The sequence below is a fragment of the Cydia strobilella genome, chromosome 1 (genome assembly GCF_947568885.1).
Source record: "Cydia strobilella chromosome 1, ilCydStro3.1, whole genome shotgun sequence".
Classification (NCBI taxonomy): Eukaryota; Metazoa; Arthropoda; class Insecta; order Lepidoptera; family Tortricidae; genus Cydia; species Cydia strobilella.
The window spans coordinates 30535658-30550398 of NC_086041.1; the positions used below are offsets into that span (position 1 = coordinate 30535658).

The following is a 14741-nucleotide window of genomic DNA, read 5'->3' on the forward strand; positions in this document are numbered from 1 at the left end:
GTTTAAGCGTGAAGAGGCAACACACAGACAGACAGACAGACTTTCGCATTTATAATATTAGTATGGATAGTATGGATATGCAAGCGGAGTATTATGTGCTTATGGTTTATGCGGTTAGGTTTTATACTATTAGGGATCAGTTATTTGCCACCGTCGTGGTTAGCTACAAGAAAAAATTCGTCGAACATAATATACCAAATATAATTGCCATAATTGGTCATACTTTAACCAAAGGGTAAATTGAAAAACCTGATTCTGTGTGATACTTTCATAATTAAACGTAAAATGTAACTTGCTTACTTACATTACACCTCTGTATGTATATTTCTGCTTTCTTTTAATCTCTTATTTAATTAAAACATCGTCCCGCCATCTAGTTCGAATATAAAGGAACTAAAAGATCAAAGTCTGATATGGAAAAGACTGAATAGAGCTCACCCCCCTTCTATCTGAAAGGTTAATCACTAAACTAACCCATTTAAAATAAAATGTAAAGAAAGGAAGGAATACGAGATATGTTGAAATCGTGCCTTCTGTTTTGAAAACGTGCATAGAATATAATTTCATATATTATACACGGTGGCTAAAAAATAAGTGCATTCCCGTTGCCAGGGAGGTTTTAGGATTATACTGAGCAACTTTTTTACTATGGGACCAACCCTACGTGGTAGTCCTACGTGGGCGATCTCGTTGCGAACGCGAACGTGAGCCCGCCACGCCGCGCCGCGCTGCTTCGCTTCGCGTTCGCGAGTTGTTCGCTTGCGTAAGAGTAAGACGCAGCGTTAGCATATTGAGCGACGCACGCGCACGACTCGCACACCATTAGGGAATACAAGAAGTGTGCGTACTGTAAAACATTCGCTCGCTGGCAGTTTTACGATTCTCACAATTTACGAGTTTCTCTGCAACAAGTACAGATGAAATGTTGCGGTGCTGTGCAACTATTGCAGACTTACACACGAGCGGCCAAGATTACATTTGCATTTAGTTTAAGTGTTTTTGTGTGAGTTTATAAGGATGAAAAATTTACTTGGAAGATGATACTATTGTGTTTCAGACAAATGCACGGAACGCCACATATTAGTTTGAAACTCAATATAACTACATACTTTGTTAGGGTTCCGTACCCAAAGGGTAAAAACGGGACCCTATTACTAAGACTCCGCTGTCTGTCTATCTGTCTGTCTATCCGTCGGTCGCCAGGCTGTATCTCATGAACCGTGATAACTGAACAGTTGAAATTTTCACAGATGATATATTTCTGTTGCCGCTATAACAACAAATAGGTACTAATAAGTACAGAACCCTCGGTGGGCGACTCCGACTCGCACTTGGCCGGTTTTTATTTCTTTTTACATCGTAGTCCTCGTGATTCTGAATAGAAATAACCCAAAAGTTGTAGGATTTTAGAAAACAAGTAAATGTTGTACACTCTTAAAGTGAAAATGCCCAGGGTTGTAAATTTTCTGCATAATAGTTTACTATTTCCATTATAATATAGGTAACACTTACAAAAAGAAAAAAATACCAAGGCCTCCGTTTCCAGAGCTCGAATCGAACCAGCGTTCTCTGTTTACGCGGCAGATGCCTAGACCGCTCGGCATAGTTTCCTTTCCTTTAGTTTTTTTCTGACATTTATTTCAGTTAGTGTGTCTACTGTGTCTACTTGAAATAACAAAAAATAAAATATTTTCATAGAAAGTAATTTAATTTCTTCTTAGAGTATAGGTACTTACAAAACTACTGAAACAAATTCCTAATATACATTAGGTCGTCTCGGGCTCATCGCCATCGCTTAGGCGGCTTATTTAATTATTTATCCCGCCGGCAGGCAACGTGCCCTAGTGCCATAATTTATCAAACGTTGTCCACGGTGAATAATAGCCCACCGGGTGATAATGCTGGTAATGCTGGCATTACACACTAGCTATTTAATTTGTAGGGATACGAGTATTAACCTGGGAACAAGGGTATGCTGCAAGCGACGTATAAGTTAAATTGATGTTATGTTTGCCCAGTATATTGGGATAATCGCAACAGAAAATGTTCTAATACTGCTGTTTTCCTGATTAGGGAGTATTATTATTATTTATTAAGTCTTAAGGGGTCGTCGGCGTAAATACATCGCCATTATAAGAAATATTTTCCATATTTATATTATGTGCGTAATAAATAGTACTATTTATTTATTTATACTATTACTTAATAGAATAATAATGATCGTAATTAAAATATTTTTTAAATGATTGTATATGAGTAATTAGTACTTTGGGTACGGAACCCAAAAAAAAATATGTCCCAAAACCATAATTATCAGTTTTGTAACGCATTTTCACATACATTTTGTATGGACCGTTACAAAACTGACACCCAAAATTTGTACGAAAAACTGGGGACACTTTTTTGTCTCGTTCAATAGTACATACTCGTGATTCTGAGTCTAAATATTGATGGTTTTTCAAAAAAAAGTAAATGGTACCATTTTTTCTGAAGCGCTGGTGGCCTAGCGGTAAGAGCGTGCGACTTGCAATCCGAAGGTCGCGGGTTCAAACCCCGGCTCGTACCAATGAATTTTTCGGAACTTATGTACGAAATATCGTTTGATATTTACCAGTCGCTTTTCGGTAAAGGAAAACATCGTGAGGAAACCGGACTAATCCCAACAAGGTCTAGTTTCCCCTCTGGGTTGGACGGTCAGATGGCAGTCGCTTTCGTGAAAAAATTTATTACCGACCTAGATATACCTTATCCTATTGTAAGTACAAAGTTTCAGAGCAATCTAGCTAGTCGTTTTAAAATGAGAGCGTAACTACTTTTGAATGGAGAACCGAGCTTGCCGGGGACTCTTAAATATCCCATTTGCTAAAGCGCTAAATTTTGTCATGAAAAAGATCTCTTTAATTTTGATGCTCTTTTTACGAAAAACACGCTAATAGACTAAAATCCCGAAAGTTAAAACTCAGTCCGTCTAATTCTTCCTTTACCATACCAATCAAATTGGATTATTCGTACCTTGTGCCCCTTATTTCAACTTGGCGCATGACTTTATATATTATTAATTATTATCCCCAAGAAATAACATCAGCACGATAAAAAAATACTGGTCGACTTTAACAACATATCCTTCAGAATAAAACAAAATAAAGGCACATGGACGTAAATAAAAGAATCCCCATGCTAGTTGGTATTGTGAATCGAACAAATTAGATTTAAGTTGTTGACTTTGAACCCCCATTGTCGGACAAATCATGTATTCGCCAGGGATGGATGGAATAGATGCACGTTTCTTGGTTTTTGTCGCCATTTGTTAGGGTTTGGAATTTTAGAAACAGGCTTGCTGAATAACAAAAAACCCGTCGATAACTAGATTCCCCCATGGATGGATTACTTACCGTTATTGTCACAGGCAAAGATCACAGGTATAGGTATAGGCCTAGTGTCCCCTCTCATACTTATTCTAAGATATTGATACTATCGTCTGCCAACAAGAAGTTGGTGACCTCGTCGACCTGTTCCAATCGACGAAAATCGATGAAAGTTTTATAAATATAAACGAAATTTTCTTCTTTAGACTCATCAATAAGGTATTCATTCGTCTCTAGTCTTCAACTCTCCACCTATTGCGAGTGTTGGCCTTTTATACGATCTCTGCCACGTATCGGAGAAATTGCTTCGCTCCAATTCTCGTGATCAAATATTGTATCGGAAAATATTTTTGGTAAAACTAAATAAGGCGCCTCCTGTTTCGAGCGAACAATATTATGTACGTCAGTATCAAAAATAGCGGATCAGCCTACGCGTCAAGTGTCCACTATTCTTTAATAGCTTAACAAAACAATAAGACTGCGATAAATACTTTTTCATTATTTTATTTAATGTCGATGATAGTAAAGGGGCTCACTGATTATCAGTCCGCCGGACGATATCACGGATCACGACCCAGAAATCACCCTGCATAGGTAACCTCCTGACGACTAGGTTTCAAAATTTGTTCGTTAAAATTTTACTTGTCAAATTGACAAAATGTCAAAACTTTATTGGATATTGACTATGCCTAGGACGTCGCCCTACACCACATTCCCATCTACTAGTAATACAATCCATTAAATTTTAGTCAAGCAAATCTTGTCAGTAGAAAAAGGCGGCAAATTTAAAAACAACGTAAGCGCGAAGGGTTATCGTCCTACAGAAAATTTGAATTTCGCGCCGTTTTCTACTGACAAGATTTGCTTGACCAACTATAAGAATTAAAATTGTCTTACACAAATCGCAAAATCAAAATTAAAAACAAGATCAAATTTATTTTTGTATTTTAACGACTTTAGGCCAAAGAATGACACACAAGATTACACAAATGAGGTTAGAACTACCAGGTTTCAAATTGATTAATGTACGGCAGTCAACAAATTGGTAAGCGTTATTAGTATGGATGGTATAGAAGGATGCCAATCTCTTATGGCAGAATTGTTGCAAAAGTGACCGCTTTCAGCTTTAAATAATAGTTCCTAATCTCTCCGGTGGCGCTAGTTAGGCTCTGGGACATGAGTATAACATGAACCAACAAATAACCCGACCAAATTACGTAGGTTGTTTTTGGTAGTATATCGGTGAATAGTGGTGCCGCCTAATTACTGTTTTTTGATGGACACTTTTCATACATAGAGATTTGGCTCCTTTATATAGTCTCCATGGTTATTAGGATGGTGGAAGGACCTCAGGGTGCTTAGCCAACGTGCCAACCGTTAACGCTCCGTAGCGTAGCGTAGTCATTTCTCTATCACTCTTCCATATTAGTGCGAAGGTGACAGTTGCGTTTCGCACGCTACGAAGCGTTACCGATTGGAACGTTTGCTACGCACCAAGGAATTTTTCATGTTCATAAACATATTAAATGTTTTTATTCGCTAACAAACAATTGTTCTGAAACTAAAAACTATACTCGTACCACGTAGCGGCACACGGGTATCCAACCCGCTACGCTACCAGTACTCAACTATAGCAGATATATTAGTGTAGTTGTTCCGTAATAAAGGGTAGTATCCGGGTAATAAAGGGTATTTATTTGTGTGATGAGCACGGATATTTGTTCCTGAGTTATGGGTGTTTTCTATGTATATAAATATGTATTTATCTATTTAGCTATGTATATTGTCGCCTAGTACAAGCTTTGCTTAGTTTGGGGCTAGGTCAGTATGTGTAAGATTGACCCTAAATATTTATTTATTTTTAAGTAGATTGTTTAAATATCCCAAAATATTCCTTGTTCCAGCTCGAGGCCACACCGAGGTCCGCGTGGAGCTCCAAATGGAGCGCTGGGCGGCCCGCGGCGGCTCGGTGCGGTTACGCTGCGTGCACGACGTGCCGCCGCACCTGCTCGACAAGGTGGTGTTCTTGCGGCACGGGACCAAGATCTTCCAGTACATCCGGGACCGAAAGCCGCCGTACCGGAACTTCACTACGCCCGGCGCCGTCCTCAACGTAAGTATTTCGGCATATTACCTAACGCTCTGTACACCGCTTACACTGCGTGTGTACTGCGTCTTAGCTACGTGCAGATCGTTGCGCGCCCGCGGCAAACTCGCTGTGGGCTCACCTCGCTTACAACTCTCCCGCAAATCGCCATAACATTTGAGCTAGCGCTCCGCACTGCATCGCTTCACCTGATCGACCGCTCCAATACATCCACGACCGGAAACCACCCTACGCTTAACTTCACACAGTCCTCAACGTAAAGGCGGGATTCCACCAGTGTGCGGCACAAGCATGGTTGTACTGAATATGCTTGTGCCGCATAGTGCCGCACACTGGTGGAATCCCGCCGTAAGTATACCTGGCGTGTGTGCATGCCCGCTGCGTTTATGCTGCGTCACCGCCCCTTATTTATGTGACCCAGCACCAAGGTGAAGTTTCAGTAATGTATAGGACAATGCCATTATAAGCAAAAATACCACAGGTTGTAGCTCTGAATTTATAGTGTGATAAAAATGAAAATAAAAGATTTACAGTATAGGGGCCAAAGGTTCAGGCCACATACACATTACCTTCTCTTTTATTCGTGCGCCATTCATAGATTACCTCAGGGTAGATCACGATCATAAAGCATGTATACGAAACTATCATAAGAACGCACAAATTTTCAAAATCAGACAGACGGTCAGAATTTCCGTCATACTTATATGTATTTAATATTCGTTTCTGTGGTTACCAAGTACCAACCTGTTGTGTGGGTAAATTTTGGCTGTTCTAGTTTAAAATAATGTAAGATGCATCGATTATACTCGTGCCTTAGTACTTTAAAGGCAAATTTCTTAATATGGATAAGTAGATAATATATTTTTTGATGATGAATAGGCAAGCGTTTGACCACGATCCCACCTGATGGTAAGTGATGATTCAGTCTACGGTGGAGCACGCTTACCTAATAATTATGTATATAAGACCAGCTTTTTTTACCACAAAAAGGTGGGTTTGGAGAGTGGCTGTAAAATGACACTCCAAAGTTACTTATTGCTGGAGGATACTATGAAGAAATGTTCATATGAGTGATAAGCCCAAATTAAATATAATAATGGTGTGTCTAATGGTAAACAGGGATCTGTGCTTGGCACACATAAATCGTTCCACCACATGTAAGTTTCATGCTGATAATTTCGTGTTTCATCGCAATTAAGGGCGAGACAATAAATCAACGGCTAACCCAAATTAATCATTACTCGCTTGATTACTTCGATTGATGTTCCGACTTGGTTTGTTTCACCCTTTTACTCGGAAGTGACTTGGGGAATTACAAATGCGATGTTTAAATCATCATCATAAGGTATCGACTGAAATGCAACTGCTGCATGAGCCATCTTAAGGATTATATCAAACACGTATCATGCGCTGCCGCTGTTTTCATCCTGGAATGGATATTGGACAGTATGTGTATGTAAACACTTTATAGTACTAAAATAATTTAGGCATAGTAAACCTATCTGAAAACAAGACAGATCACAGACAGAGGCAGCCTGTATCAGTTACGGTACAAAACAATTAACCAAAACGATAAATGAGACCACATTATTTACACCCGTCTACTTGGGTTCGGGCTCACCCAAACCCTATCCGTAACCGTTCAGATTGAACGTTAACGCTCATATTTATTAGACACGGAAATAGATTCTTCCGAATCCCATAAAATAAAACGGTAGTGGAACATTTACAAAACAAATTCGGGTCGGCGGGCTTCGGCTTCATTTCATATGGATGAAGCATACATACGTATTGAAAAATACTTCCCGAAGTTCCCGCGTATTGCGTATGCTCGACACCTAGTGAAATGTTGGTGAAACATATTGGTTACGTGGCTTTGTGAGTCAGTCAATGTCAGATAGCTAGATCGGTGCATTTTTAAATGTCATTAAAAAGTATTTCTTTTCAGTTTTATACTACCAGTGGTGGCAAAGTTAGGTACTTGTAGTGGATTTATGGAGATGTGCGACTTTCATACTTCTTGGTTTGAATCCTGGTACAAATGAGTTACTTAGCTACTGATAAAAATAAATAATTTGATATGTGCGTGCCAATAAATAACTTTCAGGCAAAGGATCCCAAGAAGGTCTAGTTTTCCCTGTAAGTTGCAATTGTGTTCGAAAAACTAACGTAAGGCATACGTAAATTTACAGAATGAAAAAGGTAGAACAGTCATGTGCTCATCTAGGGTACAATTGGGAAAACGCTGTTATAGGCAAAATGATACCTGCTGGTTTTGAATGTAAAATATGTTATTTAATAACACATTTATTCTGTACCTACTAAATGGCTTTCCCCATGGACCGGTGCCCTTTCACGTGTTATGGTGATAAAAAATGGGACCACCTGAGGATGCATAAATACCTCTGTTATAAATGACGGAGTTTTGAGGTAACAACATTAAAATACATTAATAAATATCAGTCGGGTTTGAAACCTTTTTTTTGTTTTAAACGTATACCAAGAAAAAGTTATAGGCAATAAGTTATTTTTAAGGGAAGATCATAAATATATATATTCATAGCTTTGGATGTAATTTCCAAAACAATATTGAATACTTTTGTTTCCGGACAGATATAATCGATTATTTAGACTTTATAAATAAACAACTATACTGCGGAAGCTTAAATTACAGTCCGGCTTTTAGTAGCTTTCAAACGACCAATTTATTGAGTTTGGCAAATAAAGTGAATACATTACCTACATATCGCGCTTAGAGCCGCATAGAGTTGCAGTGGATACACAGTAATGAAATCAAAGCAGTGTGCTATGCTAACCTCGTACCCCACGTATTATAGCATGCATATGCTTAAATATTTATTGCATGCCTCTTACTGCTGGGTAAAGGCCCCCTCTCACGCTCGAGATGGATTTGGCTACTAGTCCCCACGGTGGCCCAAAGTGGGTAGGATACTTCACATACATCTTAAAATTTCTTTGCCGATGTAGGTACAGGGTTTCCCCACGATGTTTTTGTTCACCGAAAAGTTTGCGGTAGGTAATTTAAAAAGTCATTTCGTACTTAACTTTCAAAAACTCATTGGATTTTATGATTTTTATTAACGTAAATGTTGGAATAAGTTCATTGTTTTATTACAAATTCAATTTTTATTCTGATGTCAGTTTAGTAGTAGTAGTAGTAGTAGTAGCAGCAGCAGCAGTAGCAGTAGCAGTAGCAGTAGCAGTAGCAGTAGCAGTAGCAGTAGCAGTAGCAGTAGCAGTAGCAGTAGCAGTAGCAGTAGCAGTAGCAGTAGCAGTAGCAGTAGCAGTAGCAGTAGCAGTAGCAGTAGCAGTAGCAGTAGCAGTAGCAGTAGCAGTAGCAGTAGCAGTAGCAGTAGCAGTAGCAGTAGCAGTAGCAGTAGCAGTAGCAGTAGCAGTAGCAGTAGCAGTAGCAGTAGCAGTAGCAGTAGCAGTAGTAGTAGTAGTAGTAGTAGTAGTAGTAATCACTTTATTGTACACAACACAGGTTTACAAAAATAAATTATAGTAATGGAAGTACAAAGGTGAACTTATCCCTATAAGGGATCTCTTCCAGCTAACCTTCGAGTAGATGAGTGGAAAACTATAGCCAGGTCAGATAGACAAACTTACAGGATGTACAAATTAATATTTAAAAAAAGAAATAACACTAAAGATTAAAATACATAAAATACATACATACAATACTAAATATATATTATAATATATATAAATATCACAAGTGAAAGAAAATAAAAATAAAGGTTAGTACTTAACCAGATCACGCTGATTGGAAAGCCAAAGCTTCTTCAGATTAGCCTTGAGTGACGCTACAGTCTGGGACTGTTTGAGCGACAGGGGCAACTCGTCCCAGGCCCACTGACTATCAGTCCGCCGGACGATATCGGCCTGACAGTTAGAACAAGAATTTGACAGTTCCGAACAATTGACAGGCCGATATCGTCCGGCGGACTGATAGTGGGCCCCTTTACATTCGAATTGGCCTGTAAGTCTACTCATTATATTTATACTGTTTAGGGGCCCACTAACTATCAGTCAGCCGGACGATATCGGCCTGTCAGTTAGAACAAAAATTTGACAGTTCCGAACAATTGACAGGCCGATATCGTCCGGCGGACTGATAGTGGGCCCCTTTACATTCGAATTGGCCTGTAAGTCTACTCATTATATTTATACTGTTTAGGGGCCCACTAACAATCAGTCGGCCGGACGATATCGGTCTGTCAGTTAGAACAAAAATTTGACAGTTCCGAACAACTGACAGGCCGATATCGTCCGGCGGACTGATAGTCAGTGGGCCCCTTTACTTAGAGCACGTGACTATATTAGCATGCCAAGCACGCTGAAGAACTAGCGTCATATTTTTATTCAAGGCATGCTAAACGTTCGTTGTTTGTACATTTATAAAAATGTAGGTAAGAATATTTTCACGAGTCACGTACCCGTAACTATTTTCTTAGAAAGAGACTTCTATTGCGTAGGTACCTATTATCAGTTACAAACTTTCATGAGAAGGAACATAGTGCATAACCCTTACTACACTAAATACTACCCTATTATTTATAGTTTTGTTAATATATACAGAAATGAATTGAAATAAATTTATAAATTTTCAGGCAATGACAACTTTGCTAGTTAGCTACTAACATACATACAAAAAATATAAAATCGTAACTCTTTATTTTATTTATGACATGCCGATTTCCGTTTCATCGTTGAAATCATGATAGTAGTTAACATCTTCTTCTTCCTTGCCGCATCCGGCAATGGCGACTCCATTAACAATTTTTATCTGGATTATGAAATGCCCTAATGTGGCTCGCAAAACCAAACTTTGTCTTGAAGATGCGGTCACAGGATGCGCATTAACATAACATTAGGTCAATCCATATATTCCTTTTCTTAAACCTGTGTGTCATTTCCTAATTCTACCCTTTCGTTGACGTGCTCAATTAAGAGTTAATTTGTATAGTTATTGTTGACCCACTTCAGTCTTTAATCCAATTTAATCCACTGAGACTCGGCCTGTCGTATTTTTGAATTAGGTCAGGCTCAGTATATTATTACTTTAGCTTCATAGTTTTTTGTCACCATTTTTAAGCAAACAAATTAATGATTTTTATTGTAGTACCTATACTAAAGAAAAACCGGCCAAGTGCGAGTCGGACTCGCGCACAGAGTTCCGTACCATTACGCAAAAAAAAAACGGCAAAAAATCACGTATATATCAAATATTAATTTTATTATGTTTTTAGTATTTGTTGTTATAGCAGCAGCGGCAACAGAAATACATCATCTGTGAAAATTTCAACTCTCTAGCTATCACGGTTCATGAGATACAGCCTGGTGACAGACGGACAGACAGACAGACAGCGACGTCTTAGTAATAGGGTCCCGTTTTTATCCTTTGGGTACGAAACCCTAAAAATTGGCCAAGAGCATGTCGGGCTAGTGTAAAGTTCCGTAGTTACCATTCTGTCAGAATAGGCTAAACTAGGCTATATAGGAGCGCCTTCGCAGCGCCAGGCGTGTCTCACTCCGCGATTTCCTGCGACCGCCTCAATTTTGAGGTTTTTCCATAGTAATTGCCGCGCACGGCTACGGAACGGACGCCTGCGCGTGCAAGCGCGTGCCATCGCCGCCTTGTGCGTAGTAGACGCGTTTTGTTAGAGTGAATCTTCTGTACCTATTACTATTATATATTCTGTGGCAGCGCTTTGTACGTTTTCTTACTAAGAAGAGAAAACTTTTTGCAGTAGGTAACTCAAAAACGGCTGGACCGATCATGTTCGCTATAGTTTTCGTTAAACGATTTTTTAGGGTTCTGTACCCAAAGGGTAAAAACGGGACCCTATTACTAAGACTCCGCTGTCCGTCTGTCCGTCTGTCTGTCACCAGGCTGTATTTCATGAACCGTCATATCAGTTGAAATTTTCTTAGATGATGTAGGTATTTCTGTTGCCGCTATAACAACGAATACTAAAAAGTACGGAACCCTCGGTGCGCGAGTCCGACTCGCACTTGGCCGTTTTTTCATATATTTTTTCCCAGGCCGACGTTGCAATTGGCGTGCAGTCTGCGTGCAATTTCCATACAAATTGCAGTCGGTTTGCAGTCCGTCTGAATCGGCCCTTAGAATAATAAAGCCATGAAACCTTATTCCACATATCAGTCAAAAAACATGTTTTAATCAATATATGCGCACAACGACGGCGACGCTGCATATTTCATTTTATACTAAAGGGGCCCACTGACTATCAGTCCGCCGGACGATATTTGCCTGTCAGTTAGAACAAAACATTGACAGTTCCGAACAACTGACAGGCCGATATCGTCCGGCGGACTGATAATCAGTGGACCCCTTAAGATGCACGGTAGCTCGAAACATCGCCTCTTGATGTATAAAAACTGTAATAACTGAATAAATACGTCGAAAACTGTATAACCAAAGTAATTCGCTATGTTTATAATAATAAAGTTTACAATACCGATCGCATCAAGCACGTCCATTCAATAACTAACTATAGTTAGACCAAGACAAGTATGCAACGATTTTGATAGCACACGCAGTGCAAGTGTTAATTTAAACGTCAAACATGAAATTATGACGTATAAATAACACTTGCACTGTGTATGCTATCAAAATCGTTGCAGACTTTTCTTGGTCTAAATCTACCTACTTCATGAAAAGATTTCCTTAAACCGTATTTTAGCTGGTGGTTTCAAAAGTAAGAAATGCATACAATATTTCTTAAGATTTGCACATTCAAGCTGCTGCGATCCTTAATGTCGTCTTATAACTTTTTACTTCCCTTTTTCTGGGCATTTTATTGTGACTCGATTTGAGTAAAGCATAACGCGCAAAAAACCTTAATTCTTTTTTTTTTATTAAACTGATGGCGTTGACCTTAATGCGATTCCATTCCAGTTTTTCGAAAGTCCAGTCGATGGAAAAAAACTAAGTAGTTTATGTTGACGTACGTAAGCACCGTTACGGGATAGGTAAACAAAAAGTAATTATATTATTATTATATTATGTATAATATTAGAAAACTGCATAATACATCGCACTTAAACTATCGTGAGACATATTTCAAAATATTTATCAGTACGGATTTTACTCACTATTCGTGCACGACGAACAACCGCCGCGGACACTCGTGCCTGAGGATGGATTCCCAAAGAATCCGAAACATGTCGCCAAAAGCGACTAAAAATAATAGTGAGTAAAAACCGTAGTAGTGTATTTTTAAGGAGTCTGGACCACTGTCGCTTAAGTCGTTTTTAGCGGCGTACCCATACTAATATGGTTCTAAACGACCTAAGCGCCAATTTAAATGGGTGTTCATTTTTATAACAGTAGGTATAAATGTTTTATACGGGGTTTGGACCATTATAGGTATAAATGTTTTGCAGGCACTCCTGCGGTTGCTCATATCATTTCATGTTTCGATATTATTTTATCTTTGCGGTGTGGTAAATAATGGTTACTTAAATAAATAGTTGTTTTAATGAAATAAAGCGTGGGAATGATTTTTTGGCCTATTCTCTTATCAGTTCCTGGACTACATTGTTGCTGTTTGATGTGTGAAATGGTAGACTCGGTAATGTTATTCGTAAAAACCATCAATACCCATCTAAATTGTTTACTGCATCTACTGCATTACAGTTAAATGTGGGTGTATCCGGTAGATCAAGGTTTATGACTGTTATATGCAATTTGATCTAGGTTTTAATAAAATAACCAAAGCTCAGTTTGAATTAGGAGCTCTGAAGAGATGCACTATTTCAATACAATACGGATTACATAATGTTCATTTCCAATTTTTTACACGTAACCGTTATGCTGCAATTACATGCAGTATATGATAATCACGATAGAAATGTTACTTTATCACCGTACAAGGAAGATTTTTACTTCCCATCATGTGCTGCGGGCGCGTGGAATATCAAAAGGGCTATTGTGTTCGAAGAAAATACATCTTCCAATGCGGCTTCGTTTGAATGGTATGTAAAGTTTTTTATGGGAGAAAGGGGAACAACAATTACATCAAAAACCGAGTCAAAAATTGTGCGACATAATCAAATTGTAGACATACCATTATGTAATGATGGTAATATGATAATATTTAAAATGGAGGTTATAAAAGAGCCGATAGAGAATACTTCATCTTCTATTGCACATAAGAGACGAGTAAGACGTGAAACTAGTGTTAAACAATCATGGACAGAAAACGAATACTATCAAGTAATTCAAGATGGTGATGGAATAGAGATGACTGTTCGAGTAATGAAAAAGAAAACGGGTTCAAGCACTTTTTTAAGCGTTACCACGCCTAAACTAATGGCTGCTACCACAGCCAGCACTAACAATAAAACCCCGACAAGACCTAAGTCATCGCCTACAACAACAACAACAACAACAACAACAACAACGGCCGCAACCACAAGCAAGCCTATAGTATTAAGTGAAGACTGTCGGCAGTATGAGTATATGTTAGAGCACATGCGAAGGTGGGCTGATGAAGAAATGTCTATTTTAACATCGGATCCTAATGCAGATCTCTACTGTAAAGATCGCCTACCATCTAAACCTGCTGCACGGAGAGAATAATGAAATTCACACCAAGGTACATTAATCATATTTTGTTTCTACTTAAAATGTTATATTAATATTTTTGATAGAATTGTAGACCGCATATGTTTCGATAACAGCTCTTTATCTTACACTTGAGGAGGGTTTCCGGTCTTAAACCGCATATATCCTGGTTCCCATCATTTTTTTACTATATAAAGCACATTCGCTCATAGTAAAAACACATTCAATTGGTTATACCCCTACTGACACATTGGTGAGCACATAAAAATTAACTTCTTCTTTAATTATGTCTAATAATTATTTAAATCTTTTGAACGAACGCGGCAGTGATATCACGACTTGGATTAAACCCCAAAATTTGGTGGTAAAACAACCCTACCGTGTGTTAGATTGTTACAAAAAATCATCGCATTTTGACGCCAAGAAAATGCAGACAATAGTGGTGTTAGAATCAGGGCATTTAACTCTACCTTGTAGGTTCAACGACTTACAGGATGATGCTATCCAAGAGTTGAAGAAGGGGTATATGTCAGTAGTGTGCATGGGTCCTAAAAATAAGACATGGTTGATCGAGTTTTGCAGTGAGAATTAATTTGTAAGTAATTTGTCCTTTATTTTTTTATTTTTTTTTTCAGATTGCTCGAGTTAACAT

The 14741-nt window shown here is 38.6% G+C and overlaps 1 protein-coding gene across 1 annotated transcript in view; it reads left to right on the forward strand.

Annotated features, from left to right (window-relative positions):
* The first annotated feature begins 4050 nt into the window (after nucleotides 1–4050).
* LOC134747897 (uncharacterized) overlaps nucleotides 4051–14741 on the forward strand; it is a 53033-nt gene continuing 42342 nt past the window's right edge. The window contains exons 1-2 of the mRNA XM_063682577.1: nucleotides 4051–4090; nucleotides 5270–5478. Coding sequence (XP_063538647.1) covers nucleotides 4051–4090; nucleotides 5270–5478 — 249 coding nt within the window. The remainder of the gene's footprint in view (nucleotides 4091–5269; nucleotides 5479–14741) is intronic.